Consider the following 14,703-nt stretch of genomic DNA (forward strand, 5'->3'; position numbering starts at 1 on the left):
AATTAAAACTGAAATGTTGTATTCTATTCACCAGATAATATAGAAAAATAACAATTAAAGACAATAGTTTTGGTTCAATTACTAATTACTATTTTATTTCACAGCATATTAACACCATTCACACAAGAGTATAGACTTAATGTCTAGTTCATTCTTTTGTAATTGTATTTGGTAATTTAGTAATTTCATCTAAAAAACACCTTAGACCTTATTACTAAATCCAATCACTTCACGAGGCAGAAAGTATTTCCTCAAACCAGACTGTGACTGTCATCTTGTTGGTTCACTGTGGCTTCTCCCTCTCCTATTGTTATTCAAAGGGAAAGTTAGTCTCCAATCACTGAACCAATGATATTTCATTAGCAGCTATAACATAAATGGAATGAGTAATATCCTGTAAAAAAAAAGCTGAAGGATGAACACTCCAATCCTTGCAAGACCAGTCCACTGTTTTACTCCCTGTCACACCAATTCCAATTTATCAACTCCAGACTTTTGACACCTTTAAATTGGATTTAGTTGGTGAAAGCACATTATAATTGATCCTGATTCAGGCCATGTTTCACAAGGTTGCAACAGCGCACTTTCTTTTCAGCGACATCCAAACCGCTATACAAATGTAGGGCAGCTAAAATGTTAATTAAGCCCAATCATCTCAAAAACCACAGGCATTACTTTGTTGGAAACAACACTGTCAGTGTTGCATGATTACAATAGTTCAGTTCATCAACAGTCTATATGCATTTAGTTGGTGCTCTGGGACATCAATGGATTCATACATTAATTAAAAGTCTGTTTCAACATTATATGCATTTCCCACTTATCTTGTCTTTTTCCTCTATTAAATAATGATGAGGTCTCTGGCAGACAGTGGCAATTTTGTTCATTCCATATTTGACTCCTGAAAAAAAAACTGCTCCTGTAGTAATGTGATCTGGCTAACACATCTTTATCCTATCTCATCATTTCATGATTACAGCCATTATTCCCTCTGAATATTACTCACCTTTCTTGTCCCCAAAGAATAGGGTTTGTTGTGCAGGGTTTGACCACTGGAGGGAAGTGTTATCATTGTAATCCACACGGCAGGTCATGTTGGCTGTGCCTCCCTCCACCACCGTCACATTCTGAGTTATGGGGAACTGACCTTGGCTACCTGTGGGATTATGAGACAGAGTTTGAGGTCATGGCCGTGACAGATTGCTGTTTTGGACTGGTTCTTAATATTTTTTCATTGAATCACATTAATGTACCATTCAGGCTTGACAACTTTCAAAGTTAATGATCCATCATTATATCGACCCTATTACATGAATATCTTCATTACGGCACAGTAAACTAAAGAATGCTTAATGAACGCCTCATTGCCATGGACTCCAGCCTCCGACAGCTGTTGGTGCTGGAAAACTGTTTTTTCACAGTGTGGAAACAATGGTAGGTTTTAGTCTCCCAGAGCGCGTCCTCGCTGCATTATTGCAGGGTTCTAATTGGTAACACGGCCTAATTAGAGGTAGTCATGTTCTGCTGTAGAGTGTAGAGCAGAAGCTCTTGGTAAATGGACACATAATCCTAGACCACTGTGGACCTTCGATCCGAGCGACCGGCTTACCCTGAAACAGACGCTCTTCACAGTGTGCAGAAGACATCAAAATGAGGCCTAATCACCCGGCCTTGCTGGATTTTACCTCCTTATTCCACATTTGTACTCTCAGCAGAGATCCCTAATCACGTTGCAGAAGCATTTTTATCCTGCTTGTGTTTTATCGAACTTTGCCGAGCTTTAGAAATAGACGTTTAAAACCAATACTCTTTTGGAGGGAATTGTGAGAAGACAAACTGTGAGCCTGACCAGACCATCCTCTTCAAAGGATGACGGCAGAACACAACAACTTTGTTAGAACCTTTGAGTTCGGGCTTGAAGCTGAATGTGCTGTCATTGTCTGAGAGCATTTTCCTGTCTACAAGCTCATCTGGGGCATGTCTTCTTTTGATTTCAAAAGTCTGCTTGGATTCCTTTTGTGAATGAACATGAAGGTGACATTGTCATTGTCTCTGCCTCCCCAAGGTACAGTTCAGCACAGGGACATTTCCACTAAGGGAGCAGCTGTCTGCCTCATTAGTCAAGCTCAAATGGGGAAGAAGGTCTGTGGACCTTCCATGACCTCCATTGTCCTAATGGAGACCATTGCGAGTTAGAGGTGAAGGTGAGACTGACAATAAATGTGGATGGGTATTAGGATTCCAACTTTGCACAACACTTACCTGCTCATCACACACAATCAGCCAATATATCACATCAACCAAGAAACGTCACCATTTCATCATGTCATCATTACACTAATTAAAATGCAGTCCAGCAAAAACTCTGCATGTCATGCTAAAATGGGAAATGCTGATTGATGCAAAATTGATGCAGATGCATTGTGTGTGGGGTATCATATGGAGAAATTGTTGTCAGCTCCTGCATGTCTTCCAACAATTTTTGTTCTACTATCTACCCTACCATCTCCCCGTTATCGGAGCGGCCTGTCTCCCGTGTATACTGCTTACAATTCACAATAAAATGAAAAAAGTCAAATCCAAAAAGCAATGCATATAATTCTCAATTCCTCAAGTTCTGGTTGGAACACATACACACACCACATATGTTACAGTGTGTGCTGTTCCACCACATATTTAATCCAACTTGTGAAAATTGATGCACATTTAATATACAAGGATGTCATAGAACTACACATTATAATTATATAAAGGGTGGTTAATATCTTGTGCTGGGATAATTCCAGGGCTATCCAAAAGGCAAAACAATAATATTCTATTAAAACAGAGGGACTGAATTGGCAATAATAAAAATATGAGTGACAACAATCACAAAGAACTTTTCAATGATAATGTGGCAATAATTGCACCCATTGTACACCTATAAATCCCTTTCACTTATTTTGTCTGAGTAAAACATTGTGGGCATTTGCATTATGTTTGACAGACATCTGTCACAACATTTAACAATTGGTTAATATATCAATGATAAAAAATTACCCTTTTTACAATATAAACTGAAACAGAATGTGTCTTTCATGTGTTAAAGACAATAAACATTAAATGAAACCCACTAAAATGTTGCATTAATGATAAAATCTTTACCAATTTTTACAATTTAAACAAAATGCATGGCCACAGAATATAATACAACAGATCAACATAAATACTGTGGAAGGTACGGAAGGATACAGTAAAAGCTTCAGGGTAAAAGTGCAGATTATGTTAGAGTATTGCTATTGTGTTTTTCTAAAAAAGCAACAAGAACACACTGTTCTGAGAGGAGTGATGGAAGGTTGAAGGCTGTCTGCTGCATTGATGATCTAAGACAACTCAGTGATGTGCAGTGATGAAATGAGGAATAAACCTGCACTTTTGCATTACGCCTTTGGGTAGGACATAGCATCTCCTAAACATAAAGCATATCTGTTCTACGGGGTGAATTAACTCAATCTGGGCATTGCTGTGTTACATTTCAAGCGCTTGGATTAAAAGCCCTATATCTAAATGAGAGGGGCTACTTATTTCCAGTCTCCAGTATTGCACTGCAGTTTGACAGTTTTCACACACAGTACACGAGGGTTGGTGAGATATCTTGATGAAAGCAGCAGGTGCCGTCTGAAACTCAAGGTTTTCTATTTGTAAATCATGTGGTTGAGGGGGTGAGAAAAAGTTGGTCGACAAATATAAAATCCACAGTGCCTGGAGCACATTGGACAACAGTGAGGAGCAAGCTGTTAAAATTAAACAAGACCATCATTACAAACAAAGCATTTGCACTCTTCCTCGCTTTCTCTCCTGCTCTCTCTCTCTCTCTCTCTCGCTTTCTCTCTACAATCCAGACATTTTTTTAGGCCAAAATATTTACAACCCAGGGACATGTTTTGTCCACCGCACCACAAGATGCACAACCAAATGTAGGCTTTTCTTTTTACCATTTTTACCCCAGCAAATCTGCCCCAGAAGACATGCCAGATAGTCCATGTCGTAAACTGAGTCTCCATATAGAGGACCCTGTTCCGGGACATAAGCCTTTTTACATTCACATTTCTCCTGCTGGGAACTGCTTTGCTCTAATCCATGAATCTCATAAAGTGCTATTGTAAAAGAAAAATCCATTATGTGATAAATCACATCAGTGTTTCTCTCCCTTTTTCTCTTTCCAGATCAGCTTCGTTTTGCTTTCCAGAAAGGGAGGTTAAGATTAAAACCCGAAAAGATGAAACCTGAACTGAAAATTAACTCATTTTGACACTAAAACTTATTTTAAAAAAGCTTGTTATAGTTTTGTTTGTTATCTTTTAATCAAAAGTATGTTCGACATCAGCCTGCTTATGGTCCCAATGCTTAAAAGTTTAGTTGGTCCCTTTGCAGAGCTTTTTCCTTTCACAATGTTTCTTATGGATCTGAGAGCTGCTGTGTTGTTTTTTTTTTGCTGCTGAAGCAAAGAGAGCCTTCTGGTTAAAGCCGAAACTGGCAATATCACCCTGAGCTGGGAGATAATGGTGCACATTCAGGTGGGCCACCAGCACACTGATCATCAGTCACAAAGTCAGCACACATGAGATTATTCAGTTTGCTGTGCTTTGTAGTCAGAATGCTGCCGACACCTCTCTCTCAACTGTGACATTAACTCTCATACAGAATCAAGTGATGCTTTCTCCTAATACAAATATTTGCCCCAACAGCTTATTCAATGTATAAATGTAAATAGGGAGCAGAGGATGGAACCTTGATTGTAAACATTTTAAAACACAAGACGTAAATGTCTACTCTCGATCTCTATATATTTTTTGTGTGGTATGAGATCTGTGCAGCAAGAGTAGAGTATACAATACAGATGTTCAGAATGGCTGGCCATTGAGTGTGCATTAACGATAAACTATTTTATTTCATCTCAACCAGCCCCTCTTCATGCTGTTATCCACATGCAGTTTTGGACAGTACCCTGATGGAATGTGAGTCTGACCATATCAGAAGTCAAGAAAATGATACTTTAGGCTATTGATTTTACGGTTCTCATGGGTTGGTTGGGCATACAGAAATGATTTTGATGATTTAAACATTATTTGGTCTGTTTTAATAGGGTTCTCATCAAAAATCATAGCATAATTTCCATTTAATGGCCGCCGATCTAGGTCATAAGGTGAAAAATACGAGGAACATCTTTGTTGAGGAGAACAAAGAGTAAGTGGAGGAAGAATGAGCTATACCACCCCAAAAGCCTTTCTCAGTTTCAGCTGACTGCACCAAATAATGGAAAGCAGTGCCTTGATGAATGGCTGAAGAGCAGTCAAGCACACCACCGCAGAATAAACTGTAAACTGCAGGCAAGATAAAAAGAAACAAATAACTCTGAAAATAGCCAATACCCCCATTCACAACTAAATGTTACTAATTATATATATATATAAAGGAAGAAAGTATCCTTTATTAATCCCTGTGAGGAACTTGTTCTCTGCATTTTACCCATCCCACACAGTGGGAGCAGCCGGCTGCCGTAAAGGTGCCCGCGGAGCAGGTGGGGGTGAGGTGTCTTCTTTTCGCTGATAGAGATGTTGGAGGTGGTGAGCTTCCTGTTCCATGTTAATGAGTCATGGCAACTTGACACACTGCCAGCCAATAACAAAATACCACATAGTAGCATGCCTCTATGATTCACTCATGCATCCACACTGAAAACTGAATGTCAGACATTGATTTGGTGGATCTGCTTATAATTGTAGGTGTGGGCAATATAGACAGTATTTTAAGTGATGCCACTAAAAGTAGATGGTAGGGAAAACAATTACTAATTGTATTGCTATTTCATGTAAATTATCAACACACGTAAACACATGATATTCTCATAACGTAAAGAATATAAAGAATCTGGAATTTACACAAGTGAAATCAGTTTAATTTACACAATTTTTCATTTTTTTAAAGAGATTGAAATTTACTTTGAATCTCAGAGTTAGTATGTCAAATATAAATGATATTATTGAAACACAAGCTGTCTAGAAATTAATTCTTGATAATAATATACAGGAAAATCTATTTTCTTTTTACAAGAATAGAAAAGAAAACATCCTGTATTGTAGTATTTTAATACACAGTATACTCCTGAGAACATAGTAATGAATCACTGAAATTGCTGTGACTTGACAAAATTGTAATTAATTGACGCAAAACTGCGTGGCCTCTTTACCAGCATGTTGGGAGAAAGGGAGGTTGAAAATCCGCAGTGTATAAATATTCCATTTAATTAAAACTTGAAACCTCTTGTGGTGTGTTTTCCTTAGTGGAAAGCACAAGAAATAATAGAGCTTACCATCTCCCATGTTAGACAAATACAGAGAGCTCAGCGTACAGTTTTGTAAAAATATGACATTTTGTTTTGTTCTCCCTGTGTTACTCTTCTTCTATTTGTGTGTTGGGAAAACATATCCACACTGTCACTTTCACCTGAAGAACTAGCAGACATCATTCTTCAGAGGTCACATAGATTGTAACACCAACTACATTCTCTGTTGTAAACAACTCCAGGATAAATGGTTGTGAACCAAATTTATAAAATCCAGTACAGCTTGTTGTATCGTGTACAGACTGTAAAGCACAGGAACATTTATGATTGGGCTATGTGAATAAAATGTAATATTGACCAGGACTAAGTAAAGGAGCCATGTTGGCAAGATCCATTTAAAAAAGTTTTCATTGCTAAAATGTACGGTTAATGCCTTTCTCCCAGCTATGTCTGTGACCTTTTGCCCCATCTTACATCAGAGTGCAGCATTGTCGGTACGAAGCCAAATTTCGCCACTCTTTAGTTGTAGTTAATTTGTGTCCCCTTAATTCCCTTCATTTGCGCCGGAAAGGGGGCGTTTTCTTATCTCCTGGCTTGTCTCCATAAAGACAGTTATCATGTCCTCTATCCACCATGAAAATAATCACTATTTCTGCTCTGTACTTGTTGTGGAAATTACACAAATGTCACAATAGTATCTCTACATCTAATTGGCTTTTAGCATAAAAAAAATATTGACACTTTTGTTCAGTCAAGTCAAGGCTGCTTGGAATTCTTTTTGACTCTTTTACCCCAATAGCTGAAGTTGTGTTTCTAGTATTTTTATGTGTTTTATTACGGCTTATTGTAGCCAGGACTTATTTGAACAAGGTGAAACATACGTAGCTGTGTTCATGATGAGACACACTGTGCTTTTGTCTTAAAAACAACCAACTATTGTCAGGGGGGGACGCGGTCGAGGGCAAGGAGGGAGGACTCAAATGCGGAGTTGAAAAATAAAAGACTTTAATTGTCAAAAACTCAAAATCAAAATCGCTCCAACCAAAAAAAGGGAGGAAGGAGGAGAAAACAAAACAGACAAAAACAGGGACCTGGACTTGAAGACTTGAAAACACAAAACAGACTTGACTTGACTTGACTTGACTTGACTTGACTTACTTGACACATGAACGCTGACATGTAATGACGCCACACCAGACAAGGGACTCACAGGGCTTAAATACACAAGGGAGGTGCAGGTGATTGAACACAGGTGGAAACGATCAGGCACGGCAGACAATCACAAGGGAAGACAGGAAAAGGCAGGAAGTGAAGTTACCCAGGAACACCAGAGACATGAAAACTACAAAATAAGACAGAGCAGACCCAAACCGTGACAACTATTAGAAGAATTCTGTTGACTTTGTACACTATTAGTCCGAAATGAGGTCGAGGTGTTAGGTCCAAGTATTGCTCCACTTTTCTCTAAATCACTCCTTTGTTCCTTTTAACTTCACAATTACTCACTGACATGGAATTTAAAATAAATGAAGACAACTTGAGTTGATCCCCTGAGCCAAACACTGATATAGCATCATTAATAGTCAGTTTGATACTTTTCAAAGTCTGTTAATATGAATAGAGACCTGAGCGATTCATTGAATGTGAGGATAATTTGCCAATGTTCAGTAAAGCTAGTGAAAATCAAATTAAAAAGTGATAAAATGTGAGTAGTTCTCAAACACAAAATTGATGCACTTGCACAGAAAGACCCATAATCAGGCCCAAGAGTGTCGATCTCGGGCTGTCCAGATAATGACTGCCTGTCACATGATTCTGCACAGTAGTACTAATATTATTGCTTAGTGCCATTTATGTGGTCTTCCTGCCAACACTAACGACAGCGCTGTCTCATGCTCACCCTTCTGTGGAGTACTACTGGAAATGATGAATACACAGAAACCTCCATTCTTAAACAATTAAACCAGTTTACATAGTGGTAAAAATCTCTATTTAACAAAGACATCTCTACTAATTTACTATACCTTGGTGAAGTGCGCCAACGCTTTGTTTCAAACGTATCATGTAAACAAAATGTACCAGATAAGATCACTTCTGAAAATGTGGGGTAGATGTTGCCGGTGCACAGAATACTAATGGATGCAAACCCCTTATGAGGTTTTGGTCTGTCGCCATTTGAAATAACCATGATATTCCAACAGATTTGTGAGTAGCTGGTACTAATTGCTTATTTATTTGGGGCATATGATAGAATGTGTAAAGTTTGTATGACCTAGGGAAAGAGAGGAAACTACTTGAAAATAACAGAATATCTGTTTGACAAAACAAGATATGACAATGTGATCAAAGGAAAGCTCTAGAATTTAACTAAAACATATGAAGCTGAACACAGTATAGGCCGGAATAATAAACTAATTAGATTACATTCATATTAGAAAGTAGAATATACAGATATATTGAAAAAAGCGGGATAAATATGACCACAATGACATTTAATTCATATGTGAATAAAGCATGCTTGCTGACACATTCATTATCTCAAGCTGTAACTGTTGATAAAGGAAATGCTTTGGAATTGAAAGCTTATGAGTGTAGGTAAAGGCTGCTTTCCTTAATCAATTGGCCCATTAACTAAACCCATCATATCTGATGGTTTTTACCTCGATTGACCTTTAGTGAACAGTATTTAAAGGAGTAGAACTTGTTAAAATACCATGGAATTCATTTCTCTCACAAAAAGGTAATATCCATCACCAGAATCAATCATTAAGGAAAGACAATGTAATTTAAGCCCTATTGGATCAACAACAGCAGAGATGTGTCTTATGTTTATGGCATAGCTGCTGGTCTGAAACACTCAATAAACAGTGCCATTTTAAAAGCTATCAGCCTAGTTGATTAGAGAGATTTAAGCAACCATTTAAGGACAGCAGCTAATTAGCACTAAATCTAGATCTAATCCATTAACTGCAGCTAATCTTTAAATTACCTGTCCAAAGTGATCCATGTTTGAAAACTACTGATTTGAACTTCATCAGCTTTAGATAATGTCACAATTTAAAATCAACTGGGAACATTCAGAATTTTACTATATACAGGATTTCCAATATGCAATTCATTCGAAGAAAATCCATATGTAATTATGGTAAAAGCAAAGCCTGTGATTACTCTTTTCAAGATTAGTAATGCACTCTCTGTCACTCACTTTCACATTACATTTGCATCAAGCAATGAAGTAATGGAAGAGACATATGACTCGTGAATGAACATTTTTACTAAGAAGCAATGGATGAAGCAACTGCTCTTAGCTGCAAATAGCTCTTGTTGGATTTTTCCAAATCTCATATGAATCTTTCTTGCATTAAATGTGTTTGTGTGGAATCTTATCAGGACATATTCAAGCGTACGCATCCTTCATCTGCACTGGGATTATATTGCTTTTCTACAATGCTTCTATCAGCTGTAAACAAGAACAGATCCCAGCAGATGAGACGGATACAATGACAATGTCGCAAAGACCCACCCACCAATCTTAAATGATGCACTCGGTTGATTGAGCTGTTACATAGCAGATGAAGGGAGAGGAAAACCACCAAGACAACCAGGACAAAGTGAGCTGTCTGTCAGTTTTACCCTCCATCAAAAAGGACATTTGGTACCTGTTACTAAGTAGCGCCTGAGCAAAAGTAAACCTCCCTTGACTCAGAGGTGATACTGAGGGCAGTCCTCCCCTGTGATTTGCCACAGTGGGGAAGTACAGGGAAGGTAGGGGGTGGACAATCCACAGAACTGACAATAAATATCTGAGCCGGGGGAAACACACCCGCCTGCCGTCAATAACACAACCTCAGACCTTATGAAAATTTAGTGGAATACGAATTGCGATCAATGCCGAACTCATAGATGCAACGCATAGATGGCCTTTAAAATGTTGAGCAAAACGGTTGGTGATAAGAATAGTAACCGGAAATATTACTTTCAAAAAATATTCCTTGAGATATGCATTCATGTTGCATCTCCACAAAGCCTGCTACAAAACCCATTTTAGATGTTCGATTAAACCCATCACCCTGTCCTGTTGAAATGTATCATAACCTCTATCGGAAATGCTATTAAAATCACATTCATCCTGCCTGAATGTGCTTTTCATAATGCTTACATGAATTGTACTGTATGGTTTCAGCTCCATGTTTACCCTTACCATATGGTTTGCTACACCAGATTTGCAATTTGCAAAAAAGACAATGAGCAAGTTGCTTTGCTTTTTCTATACATTAAATAAATTAGTTTGGAATGGACATGACATTTTCACTGATAAAGCAATTCAGGGCTCAACAAAAAGGTTTACCTGCTTCCCAAAGCAAGTTATTGTCAAGTCAGGTTATTAAATCTAGCTACTCACTTGCCCAAGTGGTACGAATTAAAAGCACTATTTGTTTTACGGAGCTAATGATATATAGCCATAACATCAACTATTTTTTTCACTTCTCATCTCCTTTGAGCGTTCCACATTTTGTTGCAAGAGCAAGTTGTAATTTCCTGAATCACTGATTAATACAATAATTCAGATAAGGGAAAATAAATATGGACTTAATATACAACAAGTCAAAGAATTGGTACTGCAATTATTAATACTAAAACCAATAAATGAATATTCAAGGCTAATATATGCTATTTTCATTGTCTTCATGATTATTAAAAAAACGTGTTAGCGGAAATTAGAAGTGGCTTCTCAATGTTGAAGGAGATTCCAGAGGTGCGGATGGTGAATGTTCTTTTGTTAATCAAAAAATAGGCACCAGAATTTCTTGTGTCCTTAGAAAACAATAAAAAATACATGACGACATAAATATGGATATTGTATTGTGAATTTCACTGTAAACCCGGGAAAGACACACGTAGGCTTGTGCGATTTCAAACTGGTCAACTGAACTAAAGCGAATAAGTCAGAGGAACCAGCACATAAATATTTATTGATCTACAGAAATCCCTAGTTACGGTACAATGGTATCAGAAAGCATACAGGCAGAGCCACTAATACATGGGGGGAATTGACGGTGTAATTTTACAATAGTATCAGTTGCAGCAAGAACATGAACATGAATAGCAGAAAATGAATATCCAATATGAAAGGAAGGGAAACGGTCTGTGAATCATTTAATATTCTTTAGCAGTATTTTTTGGTAGAAGTAATTTAATGGGCTGGCAGCAAGAATAAGAAAAAAAACCTAGGCACTGGATTTCTTTCCTCTCAGTGCATAATACATCTGAGTATAACATTTATTAGGCACCAGATCAGGTTCAAGGGAAACAAAGTGAATACCCACACCCTAAAATATCAGGAAAAAACTTTAGAAAGTATTAAAGAGCATTAGAAGCAGGTTTGGGACCAGAAGGCCTCCAGTTTGAGAGCATAGTATTTCTGGAAATATCTGGGTTGGGAAAAGCAAACAAGAAACATTCCCCCCCCCCCGTCATCTATCGCTGGTGTCCTTGAACCAGGAACAACCCCCCAGCTGCTCCACTGGAGCTGCACAGTGGCCAAATAGAGAATAAGCATGACTGGGTGAGGTAGGCAGCCCCCTGAAGGTGTGAATCTATACATATAGGAAGCAGGTGGTATCTGAGAACCTGCGTGCATGTTCAACACATTTCTCCTGGAGAAATAAAAGGTGGAAAAATTCCAGGAAAGCTTTGTTGAAAGCAGCATATGTTAATGCTTCCCGGGCCCTCGGTGGAGATAAAAGGGCGATCCAAACATTGTTTATTGGTAAACGGCATGCAACATAAATCATGTAGCAAGAAAATGGAGGCAATAACTCACCTTTGGCTTTGCTTTTTGTCCCAGCCACTGAGAGCATGTGGGGGTGAAGGAAGTGAAGAGCAGGTTAGATAGGTAGTACAGTATGAAGAAGTAACATAGATAGTACGATGATTATATGCTCAACTGATGCTGACAGGGACTATGAGATTAAATGTTTAGAATGTGGAAATGTAAGTAGTATAGTGGGTATGTACTTAAACTATCCCGTATCATGACACGTCACATTTTACATCCCCAACCAGACATTGCAAAGAATCCAGGAAACATGCCCTATAATCAGTTTAGTCATATCATGAATTATTTAACCTCTACAGAAAAAATATGGATACGGCAGTTTCGGGTTGTTTACACACAAGTCAGCATTATGCAAGTAGTAACTAGCAAAGTCTATTCACTGATCTAAAAGCGTGTATCAGTTAACATGGAAGATTGGGCAATTCATCATTACTTTAGAGACATGTGGCTTTTTTTGTCTCATGTGTTGCTGGTTTCATAAATAAAAATGCTTTACTGTGTCTTAGGAATCAGGAATCAGGAAACGTTTATTGCCATCATATGTTAGACATAAATGGAATTTGACTTGGCGGTTGGTGCATGACGAAAGACAGTACAATAATGGACAACAGACAACGTAGTGCAGCAATAAGATAAAGATAGAAATATAATAAAATGTATTCTATGGGTTAGTACGTTAAAGCTATGGGTTAGTAAGTTGAGAAGTAGGCCCTTAGTTAGATGTAATGAGGCCAGAATGCAGTTCCCAAAGACTTCAGACTAGAAGAGATTACCATAGATTTGCCAGTAAGATTTTGAGGATGTCACATTGCACGAACAACAAAATGAGCACTGAATGCTAACCAGAAGGAGAACTGTGTGCCCAACACAAGACAAAGCACCACACACCATGGAAAAGGCTCTGTTCCAGACACGTGCCACAGCCCCCCCCCCCCCCCCCCCCTCTCCCCAACCTAATAAACTACAGCACTGTGTCTGTGGTGGTGAGAACACTGTTGAGATAGAAGAGTCTAGAGGAAGAAGATAAACATATAAAAGATTAACATGGAAACACAATAGATTTAGCAGTCACATCTGATTTATCAGGGGATGTTGGTGGCATCTTTCGCTGGCAGGAACTGTTGTTAAAATGACTGCTACATTCTTCTTTTTTAAGCTGATTTTTATGAATTTTTATTGCTCTAAGCATCATTAAGTGTCCATTCTGCTGTTTTTAGCATTTTCTGTCAAAATGTTTTAACGTTTTTTAAATCATTTGTGATACATTTTCTGTTTTCCTTTTCTGTTACAGTGCTTCATGTGAAGCTGTACTAGAGATTTCCGTTGCTTGACCAAAATATACACAGACTCGGTCAGAAGTCCTACAGGGCTGTTTCCTAAGGACCTAGGAAGGTTGACTAACAGGAGCGCTTGTCGGCTCCCCAAGAAATAAGCTCCTCTTGTAGTATTTACCTCTCTTCTACCTCCAGTCTACAATGTATTGTGTGCTGACATATCCTGTAAATATGTATATGCTTATATGTTTATGTAAATACAACCAGATGTTATTCAGTGTTCTATACCAGTAATTTGTCAGTAACATTTTGGGGTTTTAGACATCTTCGTATTTGTAATAATTTTCAGAAAAAAATACTGCTAACCTGAAAGGAGCAAAATCATTTTCAGTTTCAAACAACACCAGCATTTAGAATATTAGGGAATCAGAGGCAGTGCAAGGTAAAACTAGTGACATGTATTCAGTTATCAGCTTGGGCAGGAAACATGTGGAGAGCAGTTTCCCATTTACACTCCTCAACATTGTTTATCACTTAAAACCTTCAGATTTTTGTAGCTACTTGTATGTGTCATTTTGTGAAGAATTAGTTATGATTGCTAAACAATCCTCATTAGATAATTTATAAGTACTACGATGGTCTATTTCCATGTTTTACCCTGCAGCAATGGCTTTTTAGCTTTCTTTCATGCCTCTAAAGTTTAGAACAGTAAACTCCAAAAGGCAAAGGGAAAAATGCTTTTTGAAATACCATAATATGCCCAGATATGATGCAAAATATCACACCTCAAATAATTGGTTGATTAGTCGTTGAGACAAAATGGGAAGAAAAATACGTGCAGGATAAACACCTCACTAGACGGAAGAGTGCAATATGTGCCGGAACAAAACAATGATGATAGCATATCAGAGCTCATGAGATAAGATAGTGATGAGAGAGAGAGCAACGCAACTAGGCAGAAAGATGGGATTTTGGCCAGTTTGGCCACCAGAGGCACATATTTGGAACACTCTGCTTGTTAGCTGTATTTGCATTGTGTTGCTCAACATGCGACAGAATGAAGTCCATTCATTTGTCTATTTTGTGTGGGGATGCAGGCCCGTAACAAAGCAATATTCGCTAGTCCCTGTGGTGATTAGTTTAACCGACCACGGACAGGTCTGACCTCCAACGCAGGGAGAGCCGGCCTCTGTCCCTCAGCTAGCCATCACAGGGGTCACTGGTCTCCCTCTGCCAGAGTCATACAACAGAATCTCCTGGGACGA

At 38.3% G+C, this 14,703-nt stretch overlaps 1 protein-coding gene across 4 annotated transcripts in view; it reads right to left on the minus strand.

Moving 5' to 3' along the window:
• The window catches only part of LOC119214270 (cell adhesion molecule 2-like), a 98,890-nt gene that overhangs the window by 19,633 nt on the left and 64,554 nt on the right, over positions 1-14,703 (minus strand). For 3 of the 4 annotated variants that reach the window (XM_037465940.2, XM_037465966.2, XM_037465948.2), the window contains exons 2-3: positions 12,150-12,176; positions 1,007-1,156 (exon numbers count right to left, since the gene is read on the minus strand). In XM_037465940.2, the coding sequence (XP_037321837.1) occupies positions 1,007-1,156; positions 12,150-12,176 (177 nt within the window). The remainder of the gene's footprint in view (positions 1-1,006; positions 1,157-12,149; positions 12,177-14,703) is intronic. The other variant, XM_037465957.2, reaches the window with a different exon arrangement.

Source organism: Pungitius pungitius, chromosome 3 (assembly GCF_949316345.1).
Source record: "Pungitius pungitius chromosome 3, fPunPun2.1, whole genome shotgun sequence".
NCBI classification, from domain to species: domain Eukaryota; kingdom Metazoa; phylum Chordata; class Actinopteri; order Perciformes; family Gasterosteidae; genus Pungitius; species Pungitius pungitius.